At 40.1% G+C, this 20,495-nt stretch overlaps 1 protein-coding gene across 4 annotated transcripts in view; it reads right to left on the reverse strand.

The window, feature by feature from the left end:
- Positions 1-11,328: 11,328 nt before the first annotated feature.
- The window catches only part of LOC104640687 (glypican-5), a 394,501-nt gene continuing 385,334 nt past the window's right edge, over positions 11,329-20,495 (reverse strand). For all 4 annotated transcript variants that reach the window (XM_075760926.1, XM_075760928.1, XM_075760925.1 and 1 more), the window contains one exon: positions 11,329-19,896. In XM_075760926.1, the coding sequence (XP_075617041.1) occupies positions 19,694-19,896 (203 nt within the window). In that variant the 3' untranslated portion in view covers positions 11,329-19,693. The remainder of the gene's footprint in view (positions 19,897-20,495) is intronic.

The following is a 20,495-nucleotide window of genomic DNA, read 5'->3' on the forward strand; positions in this document are numbered from 1 at the left end:
GAAATAAAACAAGTTCATACTGAACTTGCAAATTTTCTGGTGGGCTCACTTTTTTTTTTTGGATGGAGTTCTGATGAAAGAATTTCACATAGCTTTTCTTGGAGTCAAGTAATACCTGTGGTACCCTGAGAGATAAATTCTTGCAATGACCCTTGTCTGAAGGCAACATCAGATTGAGTAGGTTTGACATCTTATTTCCTTACAGTTGCTTATACAAATTAACTATAAACATACCCTTAATAATCATGAGGCATGTTTTTATCCCAAACCACTGCTAAGAGAATATAGGAAGTCACCTACTCAACTCAGAGAGACAGTCCACACCACCTTTGGTTTGGTACCTAGTTCTTTGTTCCAGCTCTGTCTCCTTCCAGAAGGACTGCCAGACTTGCTAGATAGACAGCAGCACTGGTTCCACTGAACCAAAATTAGTGTTGCTTCTTGGACTCTAAGGCAAGTTCGGGGATTTTACTCCTCTAGCACAGTGGCCCAGGGGTCTGTGGAGGATTCAAGTGACAGCCACCTTGCATCAACTTTTCAAAGACCCAAATAAGGAGAGGCATTTGGCATTTCATGTGTCAGACAGATGGATGGGAGGAGTGCTACTTGGAATGTCGAATAGTGTGAATGAGGCAGTTGGGGCTGGATTTAAAACATTATATAGTGAGCATGGTGTACTGACAAAATCATTGGAGCTAGGGAATCTGGTTGTGCATTAACAGAGCAGCCAATTAGTTAAGATTTTATTCTGGTTTTGGCTCTAGGTTTGCCTCTGTAGGCTTTCACTAGACACCATTCTACTAAAAGTCAGTCATATTTATACCACAGTTGAAAAATGCATTGGCGAGTTGCTAAGACTAATTTTAAAAAGAACTGACAAAGTAAGTTTTAATGAAGAGACAGAAGACTAAGAGTGAACATTATTTAGATGGATGTGGAGGAGTAAATCTGCATTTAACTCTCAAAAAGTCAAGATAATTTTACAGCTAAGGATTAATACAAATTGTCCAATTAATTCTTTTCTGCATATGTCTGCATGGGGAGGGGAGAAACAGGAAGACCTGTAAATAAGAGACAAACTGAAAAATATTGTCATTCCACATTGTTAGTGGAATGTCCGAGATAAAAGAATGAAAATTGTCTGGTTGTTGATTTGAATCTGAGCAAGGGGATAAAGATAGCTCAAAATGCGTATTCTGCAAGTTGCCATAAATAGGAGTTATACTTGGGACTTCATGGACTCTTACTTAGTTGTTCTCTCTTGTTTATTGTCTGGACTACCATAATGCAGCTCTAGCTTTTACAAGCCTGCCTTGACTGAAAGCTTCCTTGCGTATTGGTTATCACTCTCCAAACTCTCTTCCCTCTCTGACCATTAGTTTCAAGATATGCTAATACACACAACCACAAGCATCTTTGGTTCCTTCCACATTCACCAACAAATGCACAGTCCAAGTAGTTCTTCCCTAAAAGTTTTATTTCTGAAAAATCATTTCAGTTACATCAGAGAACTCTTCAAGCCTGGGACACCAGATCTAGATGAAGACTCTACATCACTGACATCCGCTCTGGACATGCTGCTGCATCATCACTGCCACTGATGTGTGGATCAAGGTGGAAAACACTGGAGTTGCCAGAATTTTTTATTGTTAAACATCCAATTATTTTGCCAATGACTTCTGCGTGACCTTGCACAAGCTGCTTTGCCTTTACTCCCCCCTTCTACTTTTACTCGGGATTTATCATCTTCAGGGAAGGGACTGCCTGCGAATAGGCACAGTGCATACCACTGTGGATCTCTCATTTCAAAGCAGTAAGCACTGATGCCAAATGATGACAAAGGTCTCAGAAATTAGAGAGAGAAGATGCAGCATGAGAGAAATTTAGCATTGCTTCTTGACTTGCAAGGATTTTCCTCACGCTAGATACACAGCTGGAACAACACATACCCAACAGTGCTTTTACAATTATTTCCAACACAACTATTTTCACTAGCAATGCTGTTTGTGACAAACGTGAAACTGTGGGACATAAAAAGGCGGGAGAGCGCAGCGGCGCTCCCCCACACGCAGCCTCTCCCCTCTGTCGGTCACTCTCCTCTCCAGGACAGCAGAACAAGCACAATAGTCTATTATTTTTATTTTTTAAAGCAGAATTATCTCCCAGTGGAAGAAACAGTAGACTGCAATAAAGTAATTAGGAGGGGAAAATATACACATCCTTCCCACTTAACTGCCGGGTACGGACTCCTCCCGGCTGGGTGCAGGCAGCCCACAACACGTCTTATGTGACTGCTACCAGGAGGGCAGAGCAGAGCCACAGCAGGAGGTTATTAATCTGCTAAAGCGAGCACAAAGAATCGAGGTTACCCTGATATTCGTATTTCTGAGCCCTGCTCAGCTAGGGACACCATACAGCATGTGCCAAGCTCAGCTGCGGCCTCACTGCAGCAGGTAACGTGCAGGCAAAGCATGCCCGGCCAGAAGCAGCCGTGGACTGACAGAAGGCAGAGCCCAACCGGGTCTGAGGAGCGCGGGGTGGAAGGGAGCTCTCCTCGTCCAGGATCAACCCTCCGCGGCGGCTGCTCGGCCGGACGGCGCGGGAAGCCCAGCCCTGCCCTCACCCCGCGAAGCCGCACAGTCGCCGCGGGGAGGGGGAAGAAACGACTCAAACCAACCAAACCCGCCAACAAACCGGCCCTGAGGGGCACAGATCCACCCGACCGGAAGGAGGTGCAGCGCAGCTCCCCCGCCACCCCTCCTCTCAGCTCCCCGGGACCGGCAGGCACCTCCCGAGCCCAGCCGGGCTTCCCCCCTTCCCGCTCACCTTTTGTTGTCCGCACGGGGCAGCTCCATCGCTCCCTCTCAGGAAGATGAGGCTGGGGCGGCCGCGGCCCCGCAGCGCTCGAGGAGGTCTCCGGGGCGCAGCTCCTGGGGAAGGTGAGGCGGACCCCTCTGCCTCCCTCCTGGCAGAGCGGGCATAGCTCCCCTCACCAGCACCTGCCCCACATCGCTGCCAGCAGGCCCCGAGGGAGGGCCCTGCTCACCCATCTCCGCCTGCTCTCTGCTAGCACCGACAGCTACCCTGTGCCTAAGGAAGGGTGAGGGGAGCAGCCGCCATTTACCCAGCGAGCCCCAGGTGAGCGCCACTTAGCAGGGGAGCAGCTGCAGGTGAGGGGACTAGCTCCAGGTGCCCGGCTACCCTGAGGCCTTCCTCTCCCTCACTGCACGGGGGTGGTACACGGGGATGTGTCCATCTCCTCCTTCTGTCACGGACACGGGTGCCTCATGCAGGGTGTGTTTTGAGGCAGTAGAGTTGTACTTGCAGCCATGATCTTGCCCCCAAAGCTCTGCAGGCCAGTCCGCCCCCTGAGGTGGGAATGTGGCTGCCTCAGCAAGACTCTTGCCCTGCTCCTCGTGAGGGGCCTGGAGGCCCAGGGCCCTGTATCCCAGCCCCTGTCCCTTGGGGACAGCCACCACACAGCAACAGTGCCTGCCATGGCCTTTCCCTTCATGTGTGGCCTGATCTGGGTTTTGGAGGGAAAGCTTTCCCTTCCCGAACCTGTGGGAAGTGGGTGGAAACACCTGGCCTGAAACACGCAGTACTGGTGTCTTGAAAGGGGTGTGTACCTGTCCTTCGAGATACCTTTAATTTATAGAACACAATACCTCAAGAAAACACAAAATTCAAAGCATACCTTTCATTAAGTACTCCAGGGGAGAAGGAAATTCCTTGCCGTGAAATTTCTTCAGTACTGTGGGAGGGAAAACTTAGATGCTGGTTTTTGTTTTGCTTTGTTTTGTAATTAAGTGTATTTTTCCTCTTTTGCTGTGATCTCAATTTCTTCAGGTTTTGCTTTTCTGTTGGCTCTTGTGTACACACATTTTCTTTTAACTGACTTGCTTCTTCATTGCAGTTGTATTGTCTTTAGTAGCTATGAGGGAAGTCCAGCTTTCAAAGGAAATTTCCATGAGAGGCCCAAATCGGGCACCTGTGCGCTAGGGACAGGCAACGTTTTGGAGGGTGGGACAAAGCCAATCTGTGTTTCCTAATCTATATTTGAGCCCCAAACTGTCATTGAAAAACAACCTTTTTCTTCTCCAGTTGACAGTCGCTCAAATGAGAGGACCACCGGAGACCATTCTAAGGTAGGCCAAACTCTCTAAATGTGTTTTTTATATATAGCAACCTTAAACTCTATTCCTTTTCAGTGTCAATAACATCTGTACACCTGCTCTATTTAAGTTCCTTTTAATTATTCTGGTCTCTATTGATGTTTTTGTGAGATTTTGTGTGAAAAGAGCTCAGCAAGCCTAGTCCTGGAAATCAGAGAGTTTAGTAGGTATTTTTCCACGATAATTTTTTGCTCCTGTTTCCTCAGCTATCCTTCCTTTCCCCTGTATTTGTTCTTCACTTTGTCTAGTCCTTTTTCCATTGCTCACTGTCTTGGATATCTTCTCTCTCTCTCTCTGTGTTCATCATCTCCTCTCTTCTTCTCTCAGAAGAAAGAAAAACGCCACATCATGCAACTGTCCAGTAAGTTACTTTGAAAGAAATTATTTTATTCCTGTCTGTGAATAAATCAACTCAACAGTTGCTGGGCTTTTTGACTTATTTACAGGGATTATCTCTGCCTTTTGGTAGCAAACGAGAGGGTTGATTGCTGAAGGAGCAAAAGATAAACCAGTAATATTTAATTTTCATGTTGCTAATGACTGTTCATTAGTGAATGAGAAGCAAAATTAAAGGGGTTTGTGTACATGCATCTGCTTTAATATGGGAGTGAGCTTGAGCCAGCTATCTGGCATTAGAATAACCCTCAATATAAATTGCTTGATTTAAATATCTAAGTCAAGTCAAATGTGGATGCTTGCACATGGTATGGCTGCTTAAAAAGGGAAATGTCTGAGGGAAGCCATTAGGAGAGGAAGAGAAGCTGGAAGACTCTAAGAAAGGTTAAACCTCACTAAAGAAAACCTGATAAAATAAATCCCCCCCATCTTATCCCCTGCTGCACACACAGATGTTTGCCAACCCCAGTGGAACATGACAGATTACAAAGGAATTTCTTCCAGAGGATATCTTCAAAGGATGTGCACAGATGTATTTTAAAATAAATTGGTTGGGTATTGAATTCACATCATTATACTATATATACTGCTCGTTTCTTCCTTATTGGATGACTCTTGGGGATCCTTCTCTCATTAGGTCCCAGACAGGAAAAAAAACACTTATTCATTAAGTGGGGGACTATGTAATCTCTTTTTTTCATTGATCAATTAGTCATCATCCACAAAGGCCATAAGCTCCAACAGGCACCACTTCTCAGTTTCCTGTGGATAGGCTCTCTTTGGTGAAAGCACAGTCATTTTCAAGTGTTGTAAGTTTCTTTATACCGTAAAACATGGATTAAGGAAAAACTTAAACCTCCACCTCAGTTGATGAGTTAAGTGTACTCTCAACTACCTCTGAGTGGAATAATAAATTTGTTCCTCTATATACCTCTATCTAATTTGTACAGCAATGAAGGTAAGAAAGAAAAGGTGAAGCCTAACGCAGGACCGAACTCAATGCTCAGTAGTCTTAAGAGAAAATATTTACCCTTCAAAAACATAGACAAAGAATTCAATTCATATTTTTCTGTGTATCATGAATTTTCCTGACAGGTTGTAAATTTTCCTTCATATGTAGTAACATAAGGCGGCAATAACAGGAGTAGAATCTGAGAATGTTTTTGCACTGTAACTATGACTTTCCTCAGGTGTCAGAGTATAACCTCTATTTTGCTCCATGAATGACTTTTTACAACTTGGTGATTAGTTTGCTTGGTGTAAACCTATTTTTTTCCCTATCCAGGACAAACAAACAAATGAATAAAGATGATTTTGTGTAGTTTGTTTGCTTTCTTCTATTTCTTCTGCTTTTTTTTCTCATTTTTTTTTCCTTCTACTCCCCTCCAAGACAGAGAGCCTAGGGCCAGGCCAAAAAATATGTGGAATTTGGTGTTGATCAATTTAAGTGGGAGCTTAAAACTGGGGGAAAAAAAACCCACCTCTTTTATTCCATTGCTTAGTGGAAGGAATATTTCACCTGCCTTGAACTTGCTGTGCTTACACTCTAGGACCTTGCTTAAGAGTCTGGATGAAAATTACTATCAAAAGTCAGTAGTGCTCTCCCTCCTGAATGGCTTTGGTCATTTCTAGATCTCCCATTAGGAAGGAAAATAATAGGTAGAGCAGATACCAGAGTTTAAAGACAGGTGCTAAATGTTGATAAGAGACAGGAAGGAAAGTCCTCTTAGAGAACTGAAAAAAGATCTAGAGTGATTATTTTAATTAGAGGCTATTATAAAGATATAATGATTAGTACATAGCATGGAAAAGGTTAATGAGTATCTGCTGTTATTCTAACGCTGAGTAGAAGAATAAAAAAAAAAAAATTCTGGAAGACAGCTTGGATCTAGGAGCATGATTCAAAATGGCTAAGCAGTTCAATATGATAAATAGAAGTGTAAAGCAAAAGGGGTATCAAAACCGGGTTGGGGTCTCACAATGGTTCAGGAGAACCGCTCTGAGCGGAACGTGCACTGCACAGGGTGGTACAATGATGTATATTTATTTGGTGGACCCCAGGTCCATTGTCACAGTAAATTCGGAGGATAAAGTTAAATCTCAGAGACAGATGAAATGTACCTAAGGCATGACTGATTCCATTATTCTCCTTTATGGGTTTGTGGGGGGTTTTTTGTACTTTCCTCATATTCATCTTTTCTGTTTTCTTGTCTGGGATAGGTTATTTTAGCCTGAGATGGGCCACCAGTCCACTCAGGAATTGTAATGCTTAACTCTTCTCTCATGGGACACGCTGGTAACTCTGAGTAATGCTTTTTTTTTTTTAAGCTCTTCTTTTTTTGCAGCTATTTAATTATGATTCCTTCCATTTACTGATTTGCCTTCTTTCTAAACTTTATGCTTATTGATTTTTGAAGATAACCATTAAAGACATGTACTCATTTCCACATACCATGAAGTCGTTTGGGAGTTCTCAAAAGAACATTTGCCCAAGTAATGAGGACTGACAGCTCACTGACCTTTGCTCATGTCACAACACAAAGTACCGTCTTATACCATCATTAAAGTGAAGCACCTTAAAGTAATTTATTAAATCACTGCCTTACTTTGTTCTCAATAAGCGATTAATTAAGCCCTCATATTTAACCCAGAGCCTGTAACTCAGCCACTTACTAACTTTTCTGCAGCCCCATGTCCCAGTCTGTCTCCCCAGAAATGCTAGCAGAAATACTCTTTCTATGTTTCCTTAGAGTAAGTCCTTGATATGTTGGGGACTACAAGCTTAGGTATCCACAGGGGAGCTCTTTCCTGGGAGAGAGATCCCGATCTTTTTTTAGTGGCAAGGAAATATGTTACTGCCTTTTGAACTTGCTGTGTGACCCATCCCTTGGGAGTCTGTCAGATGGACCAGTTTGTCTCATAAAACCTTTAAGGACCTGAAGAAACCTGCAGATACGTATAGGTATTTCTGCACAGCTAGGTATCTATGTATGGAACGAGAACCCAATAATAGTGCAAGACTCCTGCTGCACTGATCTGGCCATTTGCAAGACAAGCCTCGCTTCTGGGACATAGCTGAGCACTGGGTAATAGAAGGGCTGGAGATGGCTCCTAGCTGCCAGCATGGGAGGAAGGCAAAGGGAGTGACACTAGACCTGTGCTCTGCATCATCCTGGGGCCACCTTTTAATCCAGTATAAGTAAAATAGTTTGGAGGAATCTCAGTTTTGGATGTAGCTGCTTACTGGGACAAAGCAGGTGGCTCTTTGATAGCTAGGGTTTTATATAGGTTTGAATCTTGCTACAGTCGGATGTGCTGCTGTGTCTTTCTGTCCAAATGAAACGCATTCCTAGGTTCTGCTTTGCCTAAGGATGAGTGATCGGGAGGTAGCAGGCAGCGTGAAACAGGAGGAATCTTACTCCTATTAGCTCATTTTGCTCTGTGCAAGTACCGATCTTGTGCTTTCAACTTTCTGTTCAGACAAAATAAGCTGCTGCTCTCTGTTACTTGCATATCTGTGGGTATGAACATAATCTTGTGAGTAACAGTAGAAGGTCAGTATTTACCAGTGCATTTACTTCTGACAATTCCTGTTCTGCCTGTAAGAAAAGGTCAGGGTAGTTACCACTGTGTAGTAAGTTAGCACATGCTGATGTCCTTAATTTGTGTTGATTTTTTTTTTTTTTTCATATTTCACCCATGGTAAATATAATTTCTTCTTTGCAAGGAGAAAAATTAAGGCTCTGGGAGGTTAATGAACTTGTTTGTTCAAATGTTGTAATAGATTACATGCCAGAGTAGGAGCCAAAAACATGAGTTCTGATTGTGGTTCTGACATGCACTTACAACGTAAGAGTACCATTCCCTGAGGTTCATTTTCCCAGACAGACAATGAACTATGGGTCTCTTCATCTGAGGTTAATTGGAGTCTCTGTACCTTTCCTTAAATTAAAGAAATGCCCTGAGGAAATTGATGCACTAAATGTGTCTAAAGAAGTTTACATCCAATTTAAGGTGGAACTGAGAAAGGAAAGATGTGATAGATGGTGACCGCAAGCTGAATGTGTCAGAGAAACACAGCAGTGCATACCTGGTGTGTGGGTAACATGGATGCTTTCCAGGGAAAAGCAAAACCATGGCCACTCTTAGCAGTCTCTACTTCCTGAAAGATGTGAGGAAATCCACATTTTAGACCCGATAGGACTGGGATACTTTCTAGTTCTGCAGACTGAGTTCGTATGTAATGAAAAATATTGATTTTGCAGCTGGCAAAGTCTGCTCACTCTGGCTGAGAAAACAGAGGGCAGACACCATAACAGTTTGTGCAGTATAATAAAGGGAGCAGACTCCTGCCGCCCCAGCACTTGCCTGAATCAACAAATACTGGGTCGTATGAAAAAAAGCCTTTTTTGAAAGGGTAGCTCTGAAACCGAAGGATTGTTTCAGGCCTAATTCATCCTTTTTTGCTCCTGGGTGGAGGAAGATCAGCATAAACTTCTCTCCCTTCATGCCCTGTGGGCTACTTGGGGAACAGCTGAATGAGTTTTCTGTCTTATTGGGTGGGGGGCGTTCAGGTTCTAGTCGGTACCTTGGACCAATGACTGAACAAAAGTCGGTAAGTAAATACCAAGTGGCCACTTTGAGTAAAAAGGGCTCACACATCTGGTGTAATCTCCTCCCGCTTGCTCTGGCAAATTCCTTACATCCATATGTTGTTTTCTTGAAAACATGCAAGATGGGAAAGTAGTAATCTGTGGTTGTAGGACATAAAACTGTAGGTGTAGGGCATGGGTTTCTGTTGCTTTTGGAATTCTTTCTTTCTTCTAAAGTTAACTCTGCTTCTCCTTGAGGACATAATAAACGCAAATAAAACCTGTCTTTTTCTTGTACAAGCAGGAGTATTTTCAGTTTGCTCTTTTAGGATGGTGGTAGTTAATGTTGGGTTCCGGAGTTAATAATGATTTCACAAGCGTTCTTTCCAAAAAAAGACTGTTTATTTTCAGATGTAAAGCTGAAGTGTAGGAAGACTTCCTACACTGAAGTCACGCTGCCTCTCTCAATATCATAAGGCAAACCATCATTCTTATAAGTCAGTGGTTGTATTTAGAGCTGTACCACACTGGAGCCCCTGGGACAAGCTAGGCTAAATCCACTCTTTTTTCCAGGGTTTGGGTATGACAAATTCTAGACATATTTCAGAGCCAAACTGACATATTGCTTAAACCCAAAACCAACCAACCAACAACAACCAAAAAAACCATAAGGAAACATTAGGATTTCTGATGAGAAAAATGGATCATATGCAGTTGCAACCACTTCTGTTATTAGGCTAGCAGAAGGGCTAGTTACTCAATGCAATTAAAGATCTTCAGTCAAAGATATGGACTCCAGCACCGCCATTAAGAAACATCCTCAAGGCATCTCATCAGATCTGATGTATTCTGTGTATTTTTGGAAAATAAGTACTGAATCAGGTGAGAGGCAAAGCCTTTAAATAACCCTACAAATTTGAACCGTCGAAGAAGCACTTTTTAAAACATCTTTGAGAAAAGAAACAACATCCTTTGAAGTGGAGGCAGGTTGGATTTCAGAATGAAGCAGCTTCACAGATTTAGACACCTGCTTAATTAGAGGATGAATGTGAAATCCTTAAACTTAAAAGGCTTTTATGAGGCAGCACTTCAGAGAACAAGCATTCCTCTAGCATCAGCAGAGAAGAGCTGTTGGCTATTATCTTTGGAGCTGGGTCAAAAATGAATGTATTAGCAAAAAAGCACTCTCCATAGATGGTGAGATGAGCTGTATGTAATTCCCAGACCTTGGATAGGAAGCATTTTGAAAGAATCGAGGAAAGCTGGAATCATGGATGCTTTAGGAGGCAACACTCAAATCATTGTGGTATCAGAAAACAAAATGAGTAGGAAAAAACTAGGTAGTTAGTTAGATAGGAGGAACGCAGTCATTTAAACAATAAAAGAACATTTTGTTCATGATACTTTTGTGGTTCAGTGGTCTGTCCTATAGCTTTCATCCAACCCATTTGGGAATACTACAAGAAGAACTCCTAAATACTACAAAACAGGAAATAAAAGACAAAAAACAGCTGATACCTTTCCCACCAACTTTTAAGCAGGAAAAAAGCAGCTGTTTTGATAGAGAAGTGAAGAGAAGCTCATGAAAAGTAGCTTTAACAAATGCTGATAAGAGCAAAGGTCTCTGCTGTGTCATTTTAGGAAATGGTAGAGACGCAACCACAATAATCAGCATCTGACAGAAAAATACCAGATAAGGGTTTTTTCCCCCTCAAAAGAAGAGGAACTGCAAAGTTCATAACTGACAAGTGATGAAAACGCCAAGCTAACAGCAGGGAGTTTCCTTTTTCTAGTACACTGGCTATATGAAGACAGAAAAATAATGCGAGTCTAATCAAAACCAAGGGCAAGGCTTTTAATATGGCACACAGTTATTGCAAGACCTCAGTCAATGGAGGAGTCAGATCTGACTGTTTATGTAGGAATGGAGGTTTGATGAAAAAGTCCTACCTGTTGTGTGGAGGTATGCTGGCATTTACCCAGCAGACCACTGCAAGTATTGTGTCTCTTCACTAATATTTGAGCTCCCAGAAGAACAGGTAGGCACCTTTACATCTCACTGTATTTATTGCAAGACAGGAAAAAAAAGAGCAAGAAAGTAGTTATGTGCTGAAGTAACAGACCTTTCTTTGCCAGCCTCTAACCAAAATATTAAGAGTTCCTCAGCAGTTCTCAAGGGCTACATCTTTTATTCAAAGCATCATCTGAACAGATTAAAATATTTTTATTTAAGATTTTATCAGCCTTGTAACTTACAGCAACAATGATGAAAAATACTCAGAAAAAAAATACAAAAATTCTAATAGATGACAACAATTTCCTGCTGTGGATTATTTATTTTTATTCCCATTCATAGTTCACTGTCCTTTACAAAACACACTGTTTACTTGAACTTTTCAAAGTAGCCTTGTTCTTTAAGGACCTCGTTTGCCTTTATCATATTCAATGCTGAAAACAAACTGAAGAAAACTGACAGATTTATTCAATAAAAATATAAGCAGATACACTGCACATAAAACACGTGATTGGGAAATAGAAATAATTATTAGAGCTTGAATACTGCTTAGGGCAAACCCAATCTATTTTGGAACTTAAAATACCCATGATGCAACTAATGTAAAATACAAATGTAAGCGGCCTATTAATTCCTGTAAAATAAAATGAACTAAAAAAGACTAGGAGGCCATAAACTATTAAAAAAGCTAAATGACAAAGCACATATTTTACTAGAATTTCTACCCCAGTGTACTGTAAACATTCATACTGTATTAGTTCTGATATCAAAGTACAGGAAGTGGTAGTATTATGCAAGGTTTAGTGTACTGGCTTCCATTTTTATTCTAATACTGCCCCATATAATAAGTGGGATACAATAAACATTTTTTATAATATTGATGCTACATTAGCCTGTTCCCATATGCGACTGCAGTGTTTTGGGAGTAGGTTTCAACTCTGTTGTTCATCCCTAATGCAAAAGCTCAAATATTTTGGTTAAATTCATTTTCTCATTTTTTCAATGAGACCACCACCACATCTTATTGCTTTCTTCACTGCTTCATGGACTTGTCTACAACATTTGCCTCTAAATGATTTGTCATCTTTGAGCCATAAACTGTAGCTTTTCTCAAGCCCCAAAAAAGAGCCAAAGAGTAGGCATCCTCTTTCACGACAAGTAGACTCTGACACCGTTATCACTACATGCACTGAGAACAACCCCACTCAGGGGGATCTATGTCCTTGGGAGGCCCAACATCCTGTTTTGGTTTTCTTCCAAAAGTTGGATGTTTAGCATAATAGAAAATAAAAATAAAGAGCCTTCTCTTTTTTTTCTGCTTAGAAGGAAATTTCATTTCTTCTCCATAGAAGAGCAACAGGCTGTAGTAATTCACAAATTTGCCACTACTGATCTAGAAACTCACAGGTAATTTTATCTGAAACTGAATGCAAAACACACGAGCTTCAGCTGAAGCAGAATATGGCTGCTTGCCTTCTCTGCTGCTTAAGCTTCTCTGAAAACATCAAAGCCACAATCAGTTCTCGCCACTGAATCTCAATTAGTTTCTGAGGCCAGTTTAAGACCTGGATCCTATGTTTTAACATGAAACAGAAAAATCAAACTTGATCTGCCTCAAGGCCTGATCTGTATCAACAAACCTCTGAGATTTTCTACCCTAGGAGATACTCACAGTATGCCTATCTCCTTGTAGCCCCAAATCATACCAGCTGCTTCTGGAAAAGGCCCCTGCCGTGCCCCTGGAAAGGGAAGATGCCAGAAGACTTAATGGCATCCCATGTGTTACAGATTTTCTTTTCAGGCATGAAGATACTATCTGATCAGTGGCCTGGGCAATGTAAAACTGTTATGCAAATTTTGTAATCACTGCAGTTACTCTTGATTTTCTGCACCTGCAAAAAGATGGGAAGGAATTCACATTCTTGGGCTAGATACTATGCAGGGATAAATTTACATAGTTAAACTGAAATCAAAGGAGCTGTACTGATTTATAGGAGCTGAGGGTCTGCTGCAGCATTTCATACCCACAGAGAAGTCTCAAGTCCTTTTTTGATTTCCTAATTTCATATGTATGGAGGTTGTAAATATTTGATATTGGCATTCTTGTTAGAAAGTCTTTTTCAGATCTCCTTTTTAGAAAGATCAAATGATCTTCCTCAATATACTGTGCATTTAAATAGAAAACTATGATTTACCTAGAAGCTTACATACAACATTGAAGCAATCTGGTTTAATTTCCACAACTTTAACATAGTATCCTTGACACTCCAGCACAGCAGTGTTTTTGATAGTCTCTGATTAGTAAAACTTCCTAACTGTAAATGCATATACAGAAATGTGAACGTTACACTAGGATCTATGTTCTTGATGTCTTAATGCTTTCCTTTTTTATTACTGAATAAACCAGGCTACAAATCTGGGATACTGTACTTAATTATGGGAAAGAGGTATCTGACTATTTCCATTTTAACAGCATTAAAAATGTCAGTACCTATTCTAGGTGTAATAGCCTAAAAGCCTAGCCTAGCTCATAAACCCAGAAGACATACGAAAACATGTTATTGTATTCCCCTGAAAAGTAATTTTTACAACTGTGTATTTGCAAGGAGTTCACAAAACTAGCAATGCATTTATTTTTCAAATGAAATGTCCATAGCCTGTAGAATAATTCAAACAGGTGCTAATTAGGTGTACAGAAAGGCCACTGAGGATAATTTATATATCCCCCTGCAACAGAAAAAACCCCGAATAAATGTTAATTGCTTATATTATGCAACGAATGATTTTTAGCATGGCACTAAATTAGCTGCAAATATTATAATTACAAAGTACTGGGTAATTTACTAAAGATTAATTGAAATTATTAAGTGCAAACTGCATAATTTTGCAAGGTAGTATTAATGCTTTCTGAACAGAAATGAAAGAAAACCCCCATGGTTGTTACTGGCTACTTAATGAAGTACTTTATGCAACTCCTGAAAGCATCAGTGGTCTCTCTTACGTGCCCTTCTCTCAGAAGGTTATTACATGATTTTCTTGGGGGGGAGTTCATTGTAGTGTTGATAATAACTGGAATGTCTAAACCAATCTATTTTAAGGACTGAGTTTAATCTCAAATGACATGAGAGCAACACAAAAATACTGCTTTACAGTCTGTGTCCAGCAGCCTTTTCTGAAAGCTGCAGCAGCTGTGGCTATTTACTGAAAAAGAAGGTAAGCATTTGCACATGCAGTTTGAATGCATTCCTCATAACCATCAAAAGGAGGCCCACTTTAAGCACAATACTTGGAAATACCACTACGCAGCAACAGTTTTAATTCACTTTTCTGGATTCGGCGCACCAGCGTCCGGCATGCTGGCTTCATACTGTGCTGTGTGGACATAGAAGGGGAAGGTGATGGATCTGGAGAGGGGACAGGGACTTGAAAAATTGTTCTAGTCCAGGAGGGATTTCTTACCTAGGAGTATTCTCTATTTTAAATGCAGCATACTTTTCTGAGTTTATTATCTCTCTATTTATTACAACCTCTTGGCCATTATTTATTTTTTGGTGGCTTAATATTTAATACAATTTAAATGTAGTTATTTAGAGAGTGACAGCGGAAACCAGAAGCAAATTCAGTATTGAGAATAATTGTGGATTTCTGAGGCAATAACGTTCTTTTTGACTAACGCATGTCACAGCTATAATGACATAGACTGAAAGATGCTTCACCTTTTGTTAACACACATGCCGTATGTTTACAAGAAGCACTGTGAGTAGTGAAATGCTATAAATGAAAATATATGTCTCGTGCTTTTGGCTAGTTGTAACATTAAGCACTTACGATGTTGTGATGCTCAATGTGCAGGATACATTTTAGGGAATGTCTCCTATTTCTACAGACCGAAGTTTACCCATGTGCAGAGATATGAGGAAGCATGTATATCAATTAATTCCAACTTAAAAAATGGGTAGACTCCTTATCAATTTTCAATGCAAGGCTGAAATCCCCTTGACATCATGCTAGTTATGAAATTTTGACTAGTAATTTCAGCTAAACCTTAAAAGCTCTTTAATGTGAAGAGTCCAATACAGGAACATAGGGACTTTCTGGATTTTTGTCCTACTCAGAATCTCACTTTAATGTGTGTTTCAGCTCTTCTAACAGATACTGCTTAAACCTAATCATGTGCAATATTGAATAAGAATGGCTCAGTAAATCTGGGCAAAAAAGGCTCATCTAACATTAAAATGAAGTCTGTCCACAACAGCCATTAGGACAATATTGAGAAGACCAACACAGGATTAGAGTGTCAAATTTAAAAGTATGATACATGCTGCAATCTTGGTTACAAAAGGAAATAGAGATATATTAAATACAGATCTGATTTAAGAGATCAAAGAGATGTGAATCTCATAGCCAGATGAGCCTCTGAACTCAGTGCAGCTGGACATTATTATTTGTGTTGCCCTTGTCAAGCTCTGACAGATATTTGTACCTCAAAAGGTTCATTACTGAGAGATCAGAATCACAATTCCTTATGCAACGACCAAGTACCTGGCATACTAGAAGACAGGGCATAACACTGGCAATATGCAAGCTAGAAAGCAAGTGCAAGGTTGAAAATGAGAGGCAGGATTCAGTAAAGCATCTAAATTGCAACAAAAGTGCAGTTCATAGCAGGTGTCTCTGAAGTTGCCTGTAAATGCAACTAGATCCTCTGCTGCTCTTTGCCTGGCCAGTCTCCATGTGTTGATTTGGAGATGTGTAAAAGCCGCTTGAAATTAGCTGAGCACACTCGCCTGAGGGCCTCAGCAAAGACAGCTGGAGGTTGCCTGGCACTGGCACATTGCAGCCACACACGCTTTTGTCCACCTTTGTTCACTCTTCTCCCTGAGGCTTTCGTAGCTGGGAAGGGGACTAGTGACACGTGAACCTGGTGTAACACGGAGCCCAAATATCAGTGAAACACTAAGAGAACTGACTGTATGCCCATGGAAATTTTGTCTTATTTGGTAAGAAGCCTGCATCACTATCAAGAGAAAATTATAGATTGATTTTACTCACAAATGTATGACAGCAGTTACTTTCCAATGCTGGCATTCACAAATGCTGGCACAGCAAAATATTAAAAGAAATTCATAGCACAACAATAAACATTCAAAAAGCAGTGGCTAAATACAATTCATAATTGTTAGGCAAAGCTACAGCAACGCTCTTAGACTGGTGCCTTATTTTATACACTGAGATTACATAGACAAGTTTAAAAGTATTTTGAATTTAGACCTTTGCAATTACATCGTAATTGCAGTGTCCTGCATAACAAAATAAGATCTTGTAAAATAGGTATCTTACTCATCTGAAAAGAAATACTTGCTTTATCTGACACAGCCAGTTGTTTTTGCCTTTGCTGGTATAGATTTGTTGTTTGATGGAAAACACTTTTTTTAATATGTAAATGCAACTGATCCTGAGGACAAAAAAATCATAAACCATCAGTAAAAATATACTGCACTGCCCTTTAAAGCTGTACCATTTCTGATGCACATTATGAACATGTTTCATGCTGGTTTGACCAGTATTGTTCTTACAGTGTAAAGTGTTTTAGTGTGAAATGTATTAATAGATGTGGAGTTCTCTGAGGTCTCTTCCCTCATTCTGTAGCAATTTGTGTCTATTAAATTATTGGTTGAATCCAATGAAATGAGTTGATTCTATCTCACCCTACAATTTGAACTTGTTCTAGTTTTGTTACAGAAACTTTAAAAGGGTTGTCTTGTTTAGCTTGAGAGATGAATGCTACATCATAAAAATATTTGCCAACCAAACTCAAAATTCAAACCCTTGATTTTTCAGAGGTTTTTGTTTAGCAAGATTATGACATTTAGCAGCAACAAATAATCCCCTGGGTGAGTTACTCTGTGCACACCTACTGCAGGCCTTTGCAACTTCCTCTGTTCCAGCTGAATACTAGGCTAGCTGGATCACTACTCTGAGCTAAAAGCACAAAACCTTTTACAGAAAAGGCCTCAAAAAGACACCTAAGTCTGAGTATTCAGGTTCCCCCTCTGCAGGTGAGAAGAACTGAAAACTCCAGGCTGCACAGCTGAAATCTGGTAGCGTCAGAGCCCAGCCCTGAAACCCTAGCTCTATCCATAGAAGTCCTGGTGAAGACTTAGGTGTGCAAGGTGCATTTGCCTGAATGATGACTAAGCATCTGAAGTGTGAGAATACTAAATGAGGGGTCAGGTTCACAAGGAACAGATACGAATTGCTTCAATGAAGCCACAGTGACTGGTATTACCTGAGGAGCTGGTGGTAAGAGTTAGCACCTGATGTACATTTCTCTGTGTGCACAGAGACCAGCCTGTCTGTACACCTGATCTTTTAAGACTGCAGGGAATTACAGTGTCCTTTCACTGTACAAATGACATGACTTGCACACGTCCTCAGGTAAAAGTGCACTTTTCCAAAGGGCACTGAAAATGAATACCAGGAGCAGCATTTTTAATGATGGTTCAAGAAACTGGTGCACCTCACAAACCTTGGAAAACAGGATAGCCATTTTAGTACTTTTGGGAAAACTGATTTTCACTGATATGACTGGAAAGCACTGCTTAGTGATATTAATATCCTTACCATTTTGAAAAATCAGAATTCATATATAAAATATTTCATGTTAGTATAAGTATCTTTTCCATTTTATCTTGTTTCAACATTAAAATTGAATTATCTTTTAGAAAACTTATCTGCTGCTACTTTAGAAACACCTCCCTTGCAGCTGGGTGTGTCGATGGTTCTGATTATACCTTTATGTCTGTAAATATGATCTAAGAGCCCAAATTAAAAACAAAACTCAAGCCTCACCTTTGCAAACATAATTAGACATGTTCACTAATGCTAGCTGAAAACAGACAAGTGTAGTGAGTCTTCGTTCACTTACTGTATGCCACTGTATTATTGCCACTTTCTATTTAAGTGGCCAGTAGTAATACTGGCACATGGCACCTTCTTTGAGTCAGGCTGTCTTTTATAATCAAAGTTGCCAATAAAATGCCTGAAGTTGATTAGTAAGATACAGGGTTCTTCTTTTGAGTTATGTCAGTGGCTGTTTAAGTATCAAAGAGATGTTTTATAAAAAAACAAAGGCAAGTGTTTTACATTAAATCTTATAAAACTGTACATAATAATAGTCTACAACATGAAAATGGCCATTAAACTGTTGTAATAGTTATGAAATGTAGTAAATATAACAATTCTAATGTTTCATATATTTATCATATTAATCATTGTATTCATACAGTTGTGTTTGTATATATATTCAATGGCACTGTAAACAGTTGCTGGAAAACACACATTAACTCTTAACCCATTAGAAGTTACTATAGTACTTTTTCATCCGAAAAGTTAAAACATATCAGTGTATCACTGATTAAAAAAAATAGCCTTGTAATATAATGCACATTTTGACATTTTCTAGGGTAGCAATCAGGATGAGGCATAACAGAGAATGTTCTAGGTTTCAGATTGTTTTACATTTACACCTACCATGATACAAAATTTTAAACATTAAATGTAATTAAATAATACACAGTTTATGAAACAGTTGATTTCAGAGATCCACGATGCAGAAAATCTAGTTAGGGTCTAAGGGAGTTCCCAATAATTTATATCTGTGGGACCTTTATGGAAAATTTCTTTTAACATCACATAGACAAAGCAAGTTTGAACTGAATTCTTTTTTTTTTTTCTCTGTACAGAGCTGCATTCAACTGGATAAGACATTATTATGTTTGTTTATGTTTCCCGCTGCTGGACATTCATCCAGTAAGCCTTGAGCATATGCTTAAGCATCTGGTGATGGCATTTTGTGGGGCAGGGAAACTCACTATCTATATCCCTCAGTAAACAAAGTGTTTCTAATTTTTTCCATAGTTAAGGCAACTATACTGATATATTAGACACACCATATGCTTTTATGTTGCTTCTTACAATCTAAACAGTAAGAGTGAAAAGAAGTTTCAAACATGCTTTGATCTTCTTGACCACTTAGGCATTTCATCAAGCTGGTAGAGAGTACTTAACATTAACGTGGTTTACAACTGTAGACGTAGCTTGTTAGCTGTTCACTAGAAAAATAAAGTATTGGGTTGAATTTGAAGACTGACCATTCATATAATTTATCAGAAAAATTAAACAAAACTAGCCAGTCAGATTCCAGTGAACAAAATTGAGAATAACAGTAACACACACATACACAATTTCTGTGTTTTCAATTATTTCTATCCCATAACTTAAGTTACTCAGACCCTTGTCATCATTCCCTCGTATCTTGGGTGGGCTTTGTCAAAGGCTATCTTCAGATAAGTGATGACACTTGGTATCTGCCAACTCCAGCATATAGTTTAATATTTATTCTAACATAGCACATAAACTAGAGAGCCATTTAACTTTGTTTTCTGTTGGGTAAGGCTGTAGGTATAAATGACAGTGAACAGAAACGCTTGCGCAGTGGCTGCAGGGCAATACAGCTACAGTGGACAATGCCACAGAACTGCTAGTGCTGTTAAAATGACAAGTGGGGAACTTGGGGCTGGACTGCTCCCGCTTCCAGTTACACTGTGTTTAGAGGATGACTTGACAGTGCTCGTGGTGGTTGTGGTGTCCATCTTTTTCACAGTTGGTTTTGGTTCATTTCTGTTTTCTGGATGGGTTTTCTTGTCCTTGAGTATATCTGAAAACATGAAAGTAAATGTAAGATTAATCACACATCTTTTAAATAGTGGCTTTAAATTGTCTGTTGCAGGAACATGTTGTACACTAGTCTGAATAACTGAACCATGTATGGAGAGTGATGGGGCACTTGTACTAATGTTTTAGTTGGACCCAGTATGGCCACTGGGTCCTCAGCACCCACTGTTTTGCTCAACAAATCTTCTCTGACTACTGGTCTGCTCTACTTGTCTACTTGTAGACACAGCCTGAGCGGAATAATAGCTTTCTGCATTGTGGTGGCTGGTGTCAGAACCTGGTTTTCTCTCATGAAAAGTTTTCTCTCTTCAATTTCACCTGGGATGGGAACTGGCTCATCCTTTAAAGCATGATCAAGTGGTTTTTTAACATGCCCCAGTGAAACACCCGTCAAATTGCTGAGTTGCTGCAGGAGGAGACCAGAGAACATAGTGACTTAAGCCCAGCTTCTTTTAACTTTGCCACTACCCTGTAAAAGCATACCCAAATGCTTGGCTAAAAATGAATTCCTGCCTGGAAGAACTTAAAAATTAACAATAATTGTTCAGGTCCAAGCTTAAAGATTTGTGATACTAATGAATG

This window comes from Balearica regulorum, chromosome 9 (genome assembly GCF_011004875.1).
Source record: "Balearica regulorum gibbericeps isolate bBalReg1 chromosome 9, bBalReg1.pri, whole genome shotgun sequence".
Taxonomy (NCBI): domain Eukaryota; kingdom Metazoa; phylum Chordata; class Aves; order Gruiformes; family Gruidae; genus Balearica; species Balearica regulorum.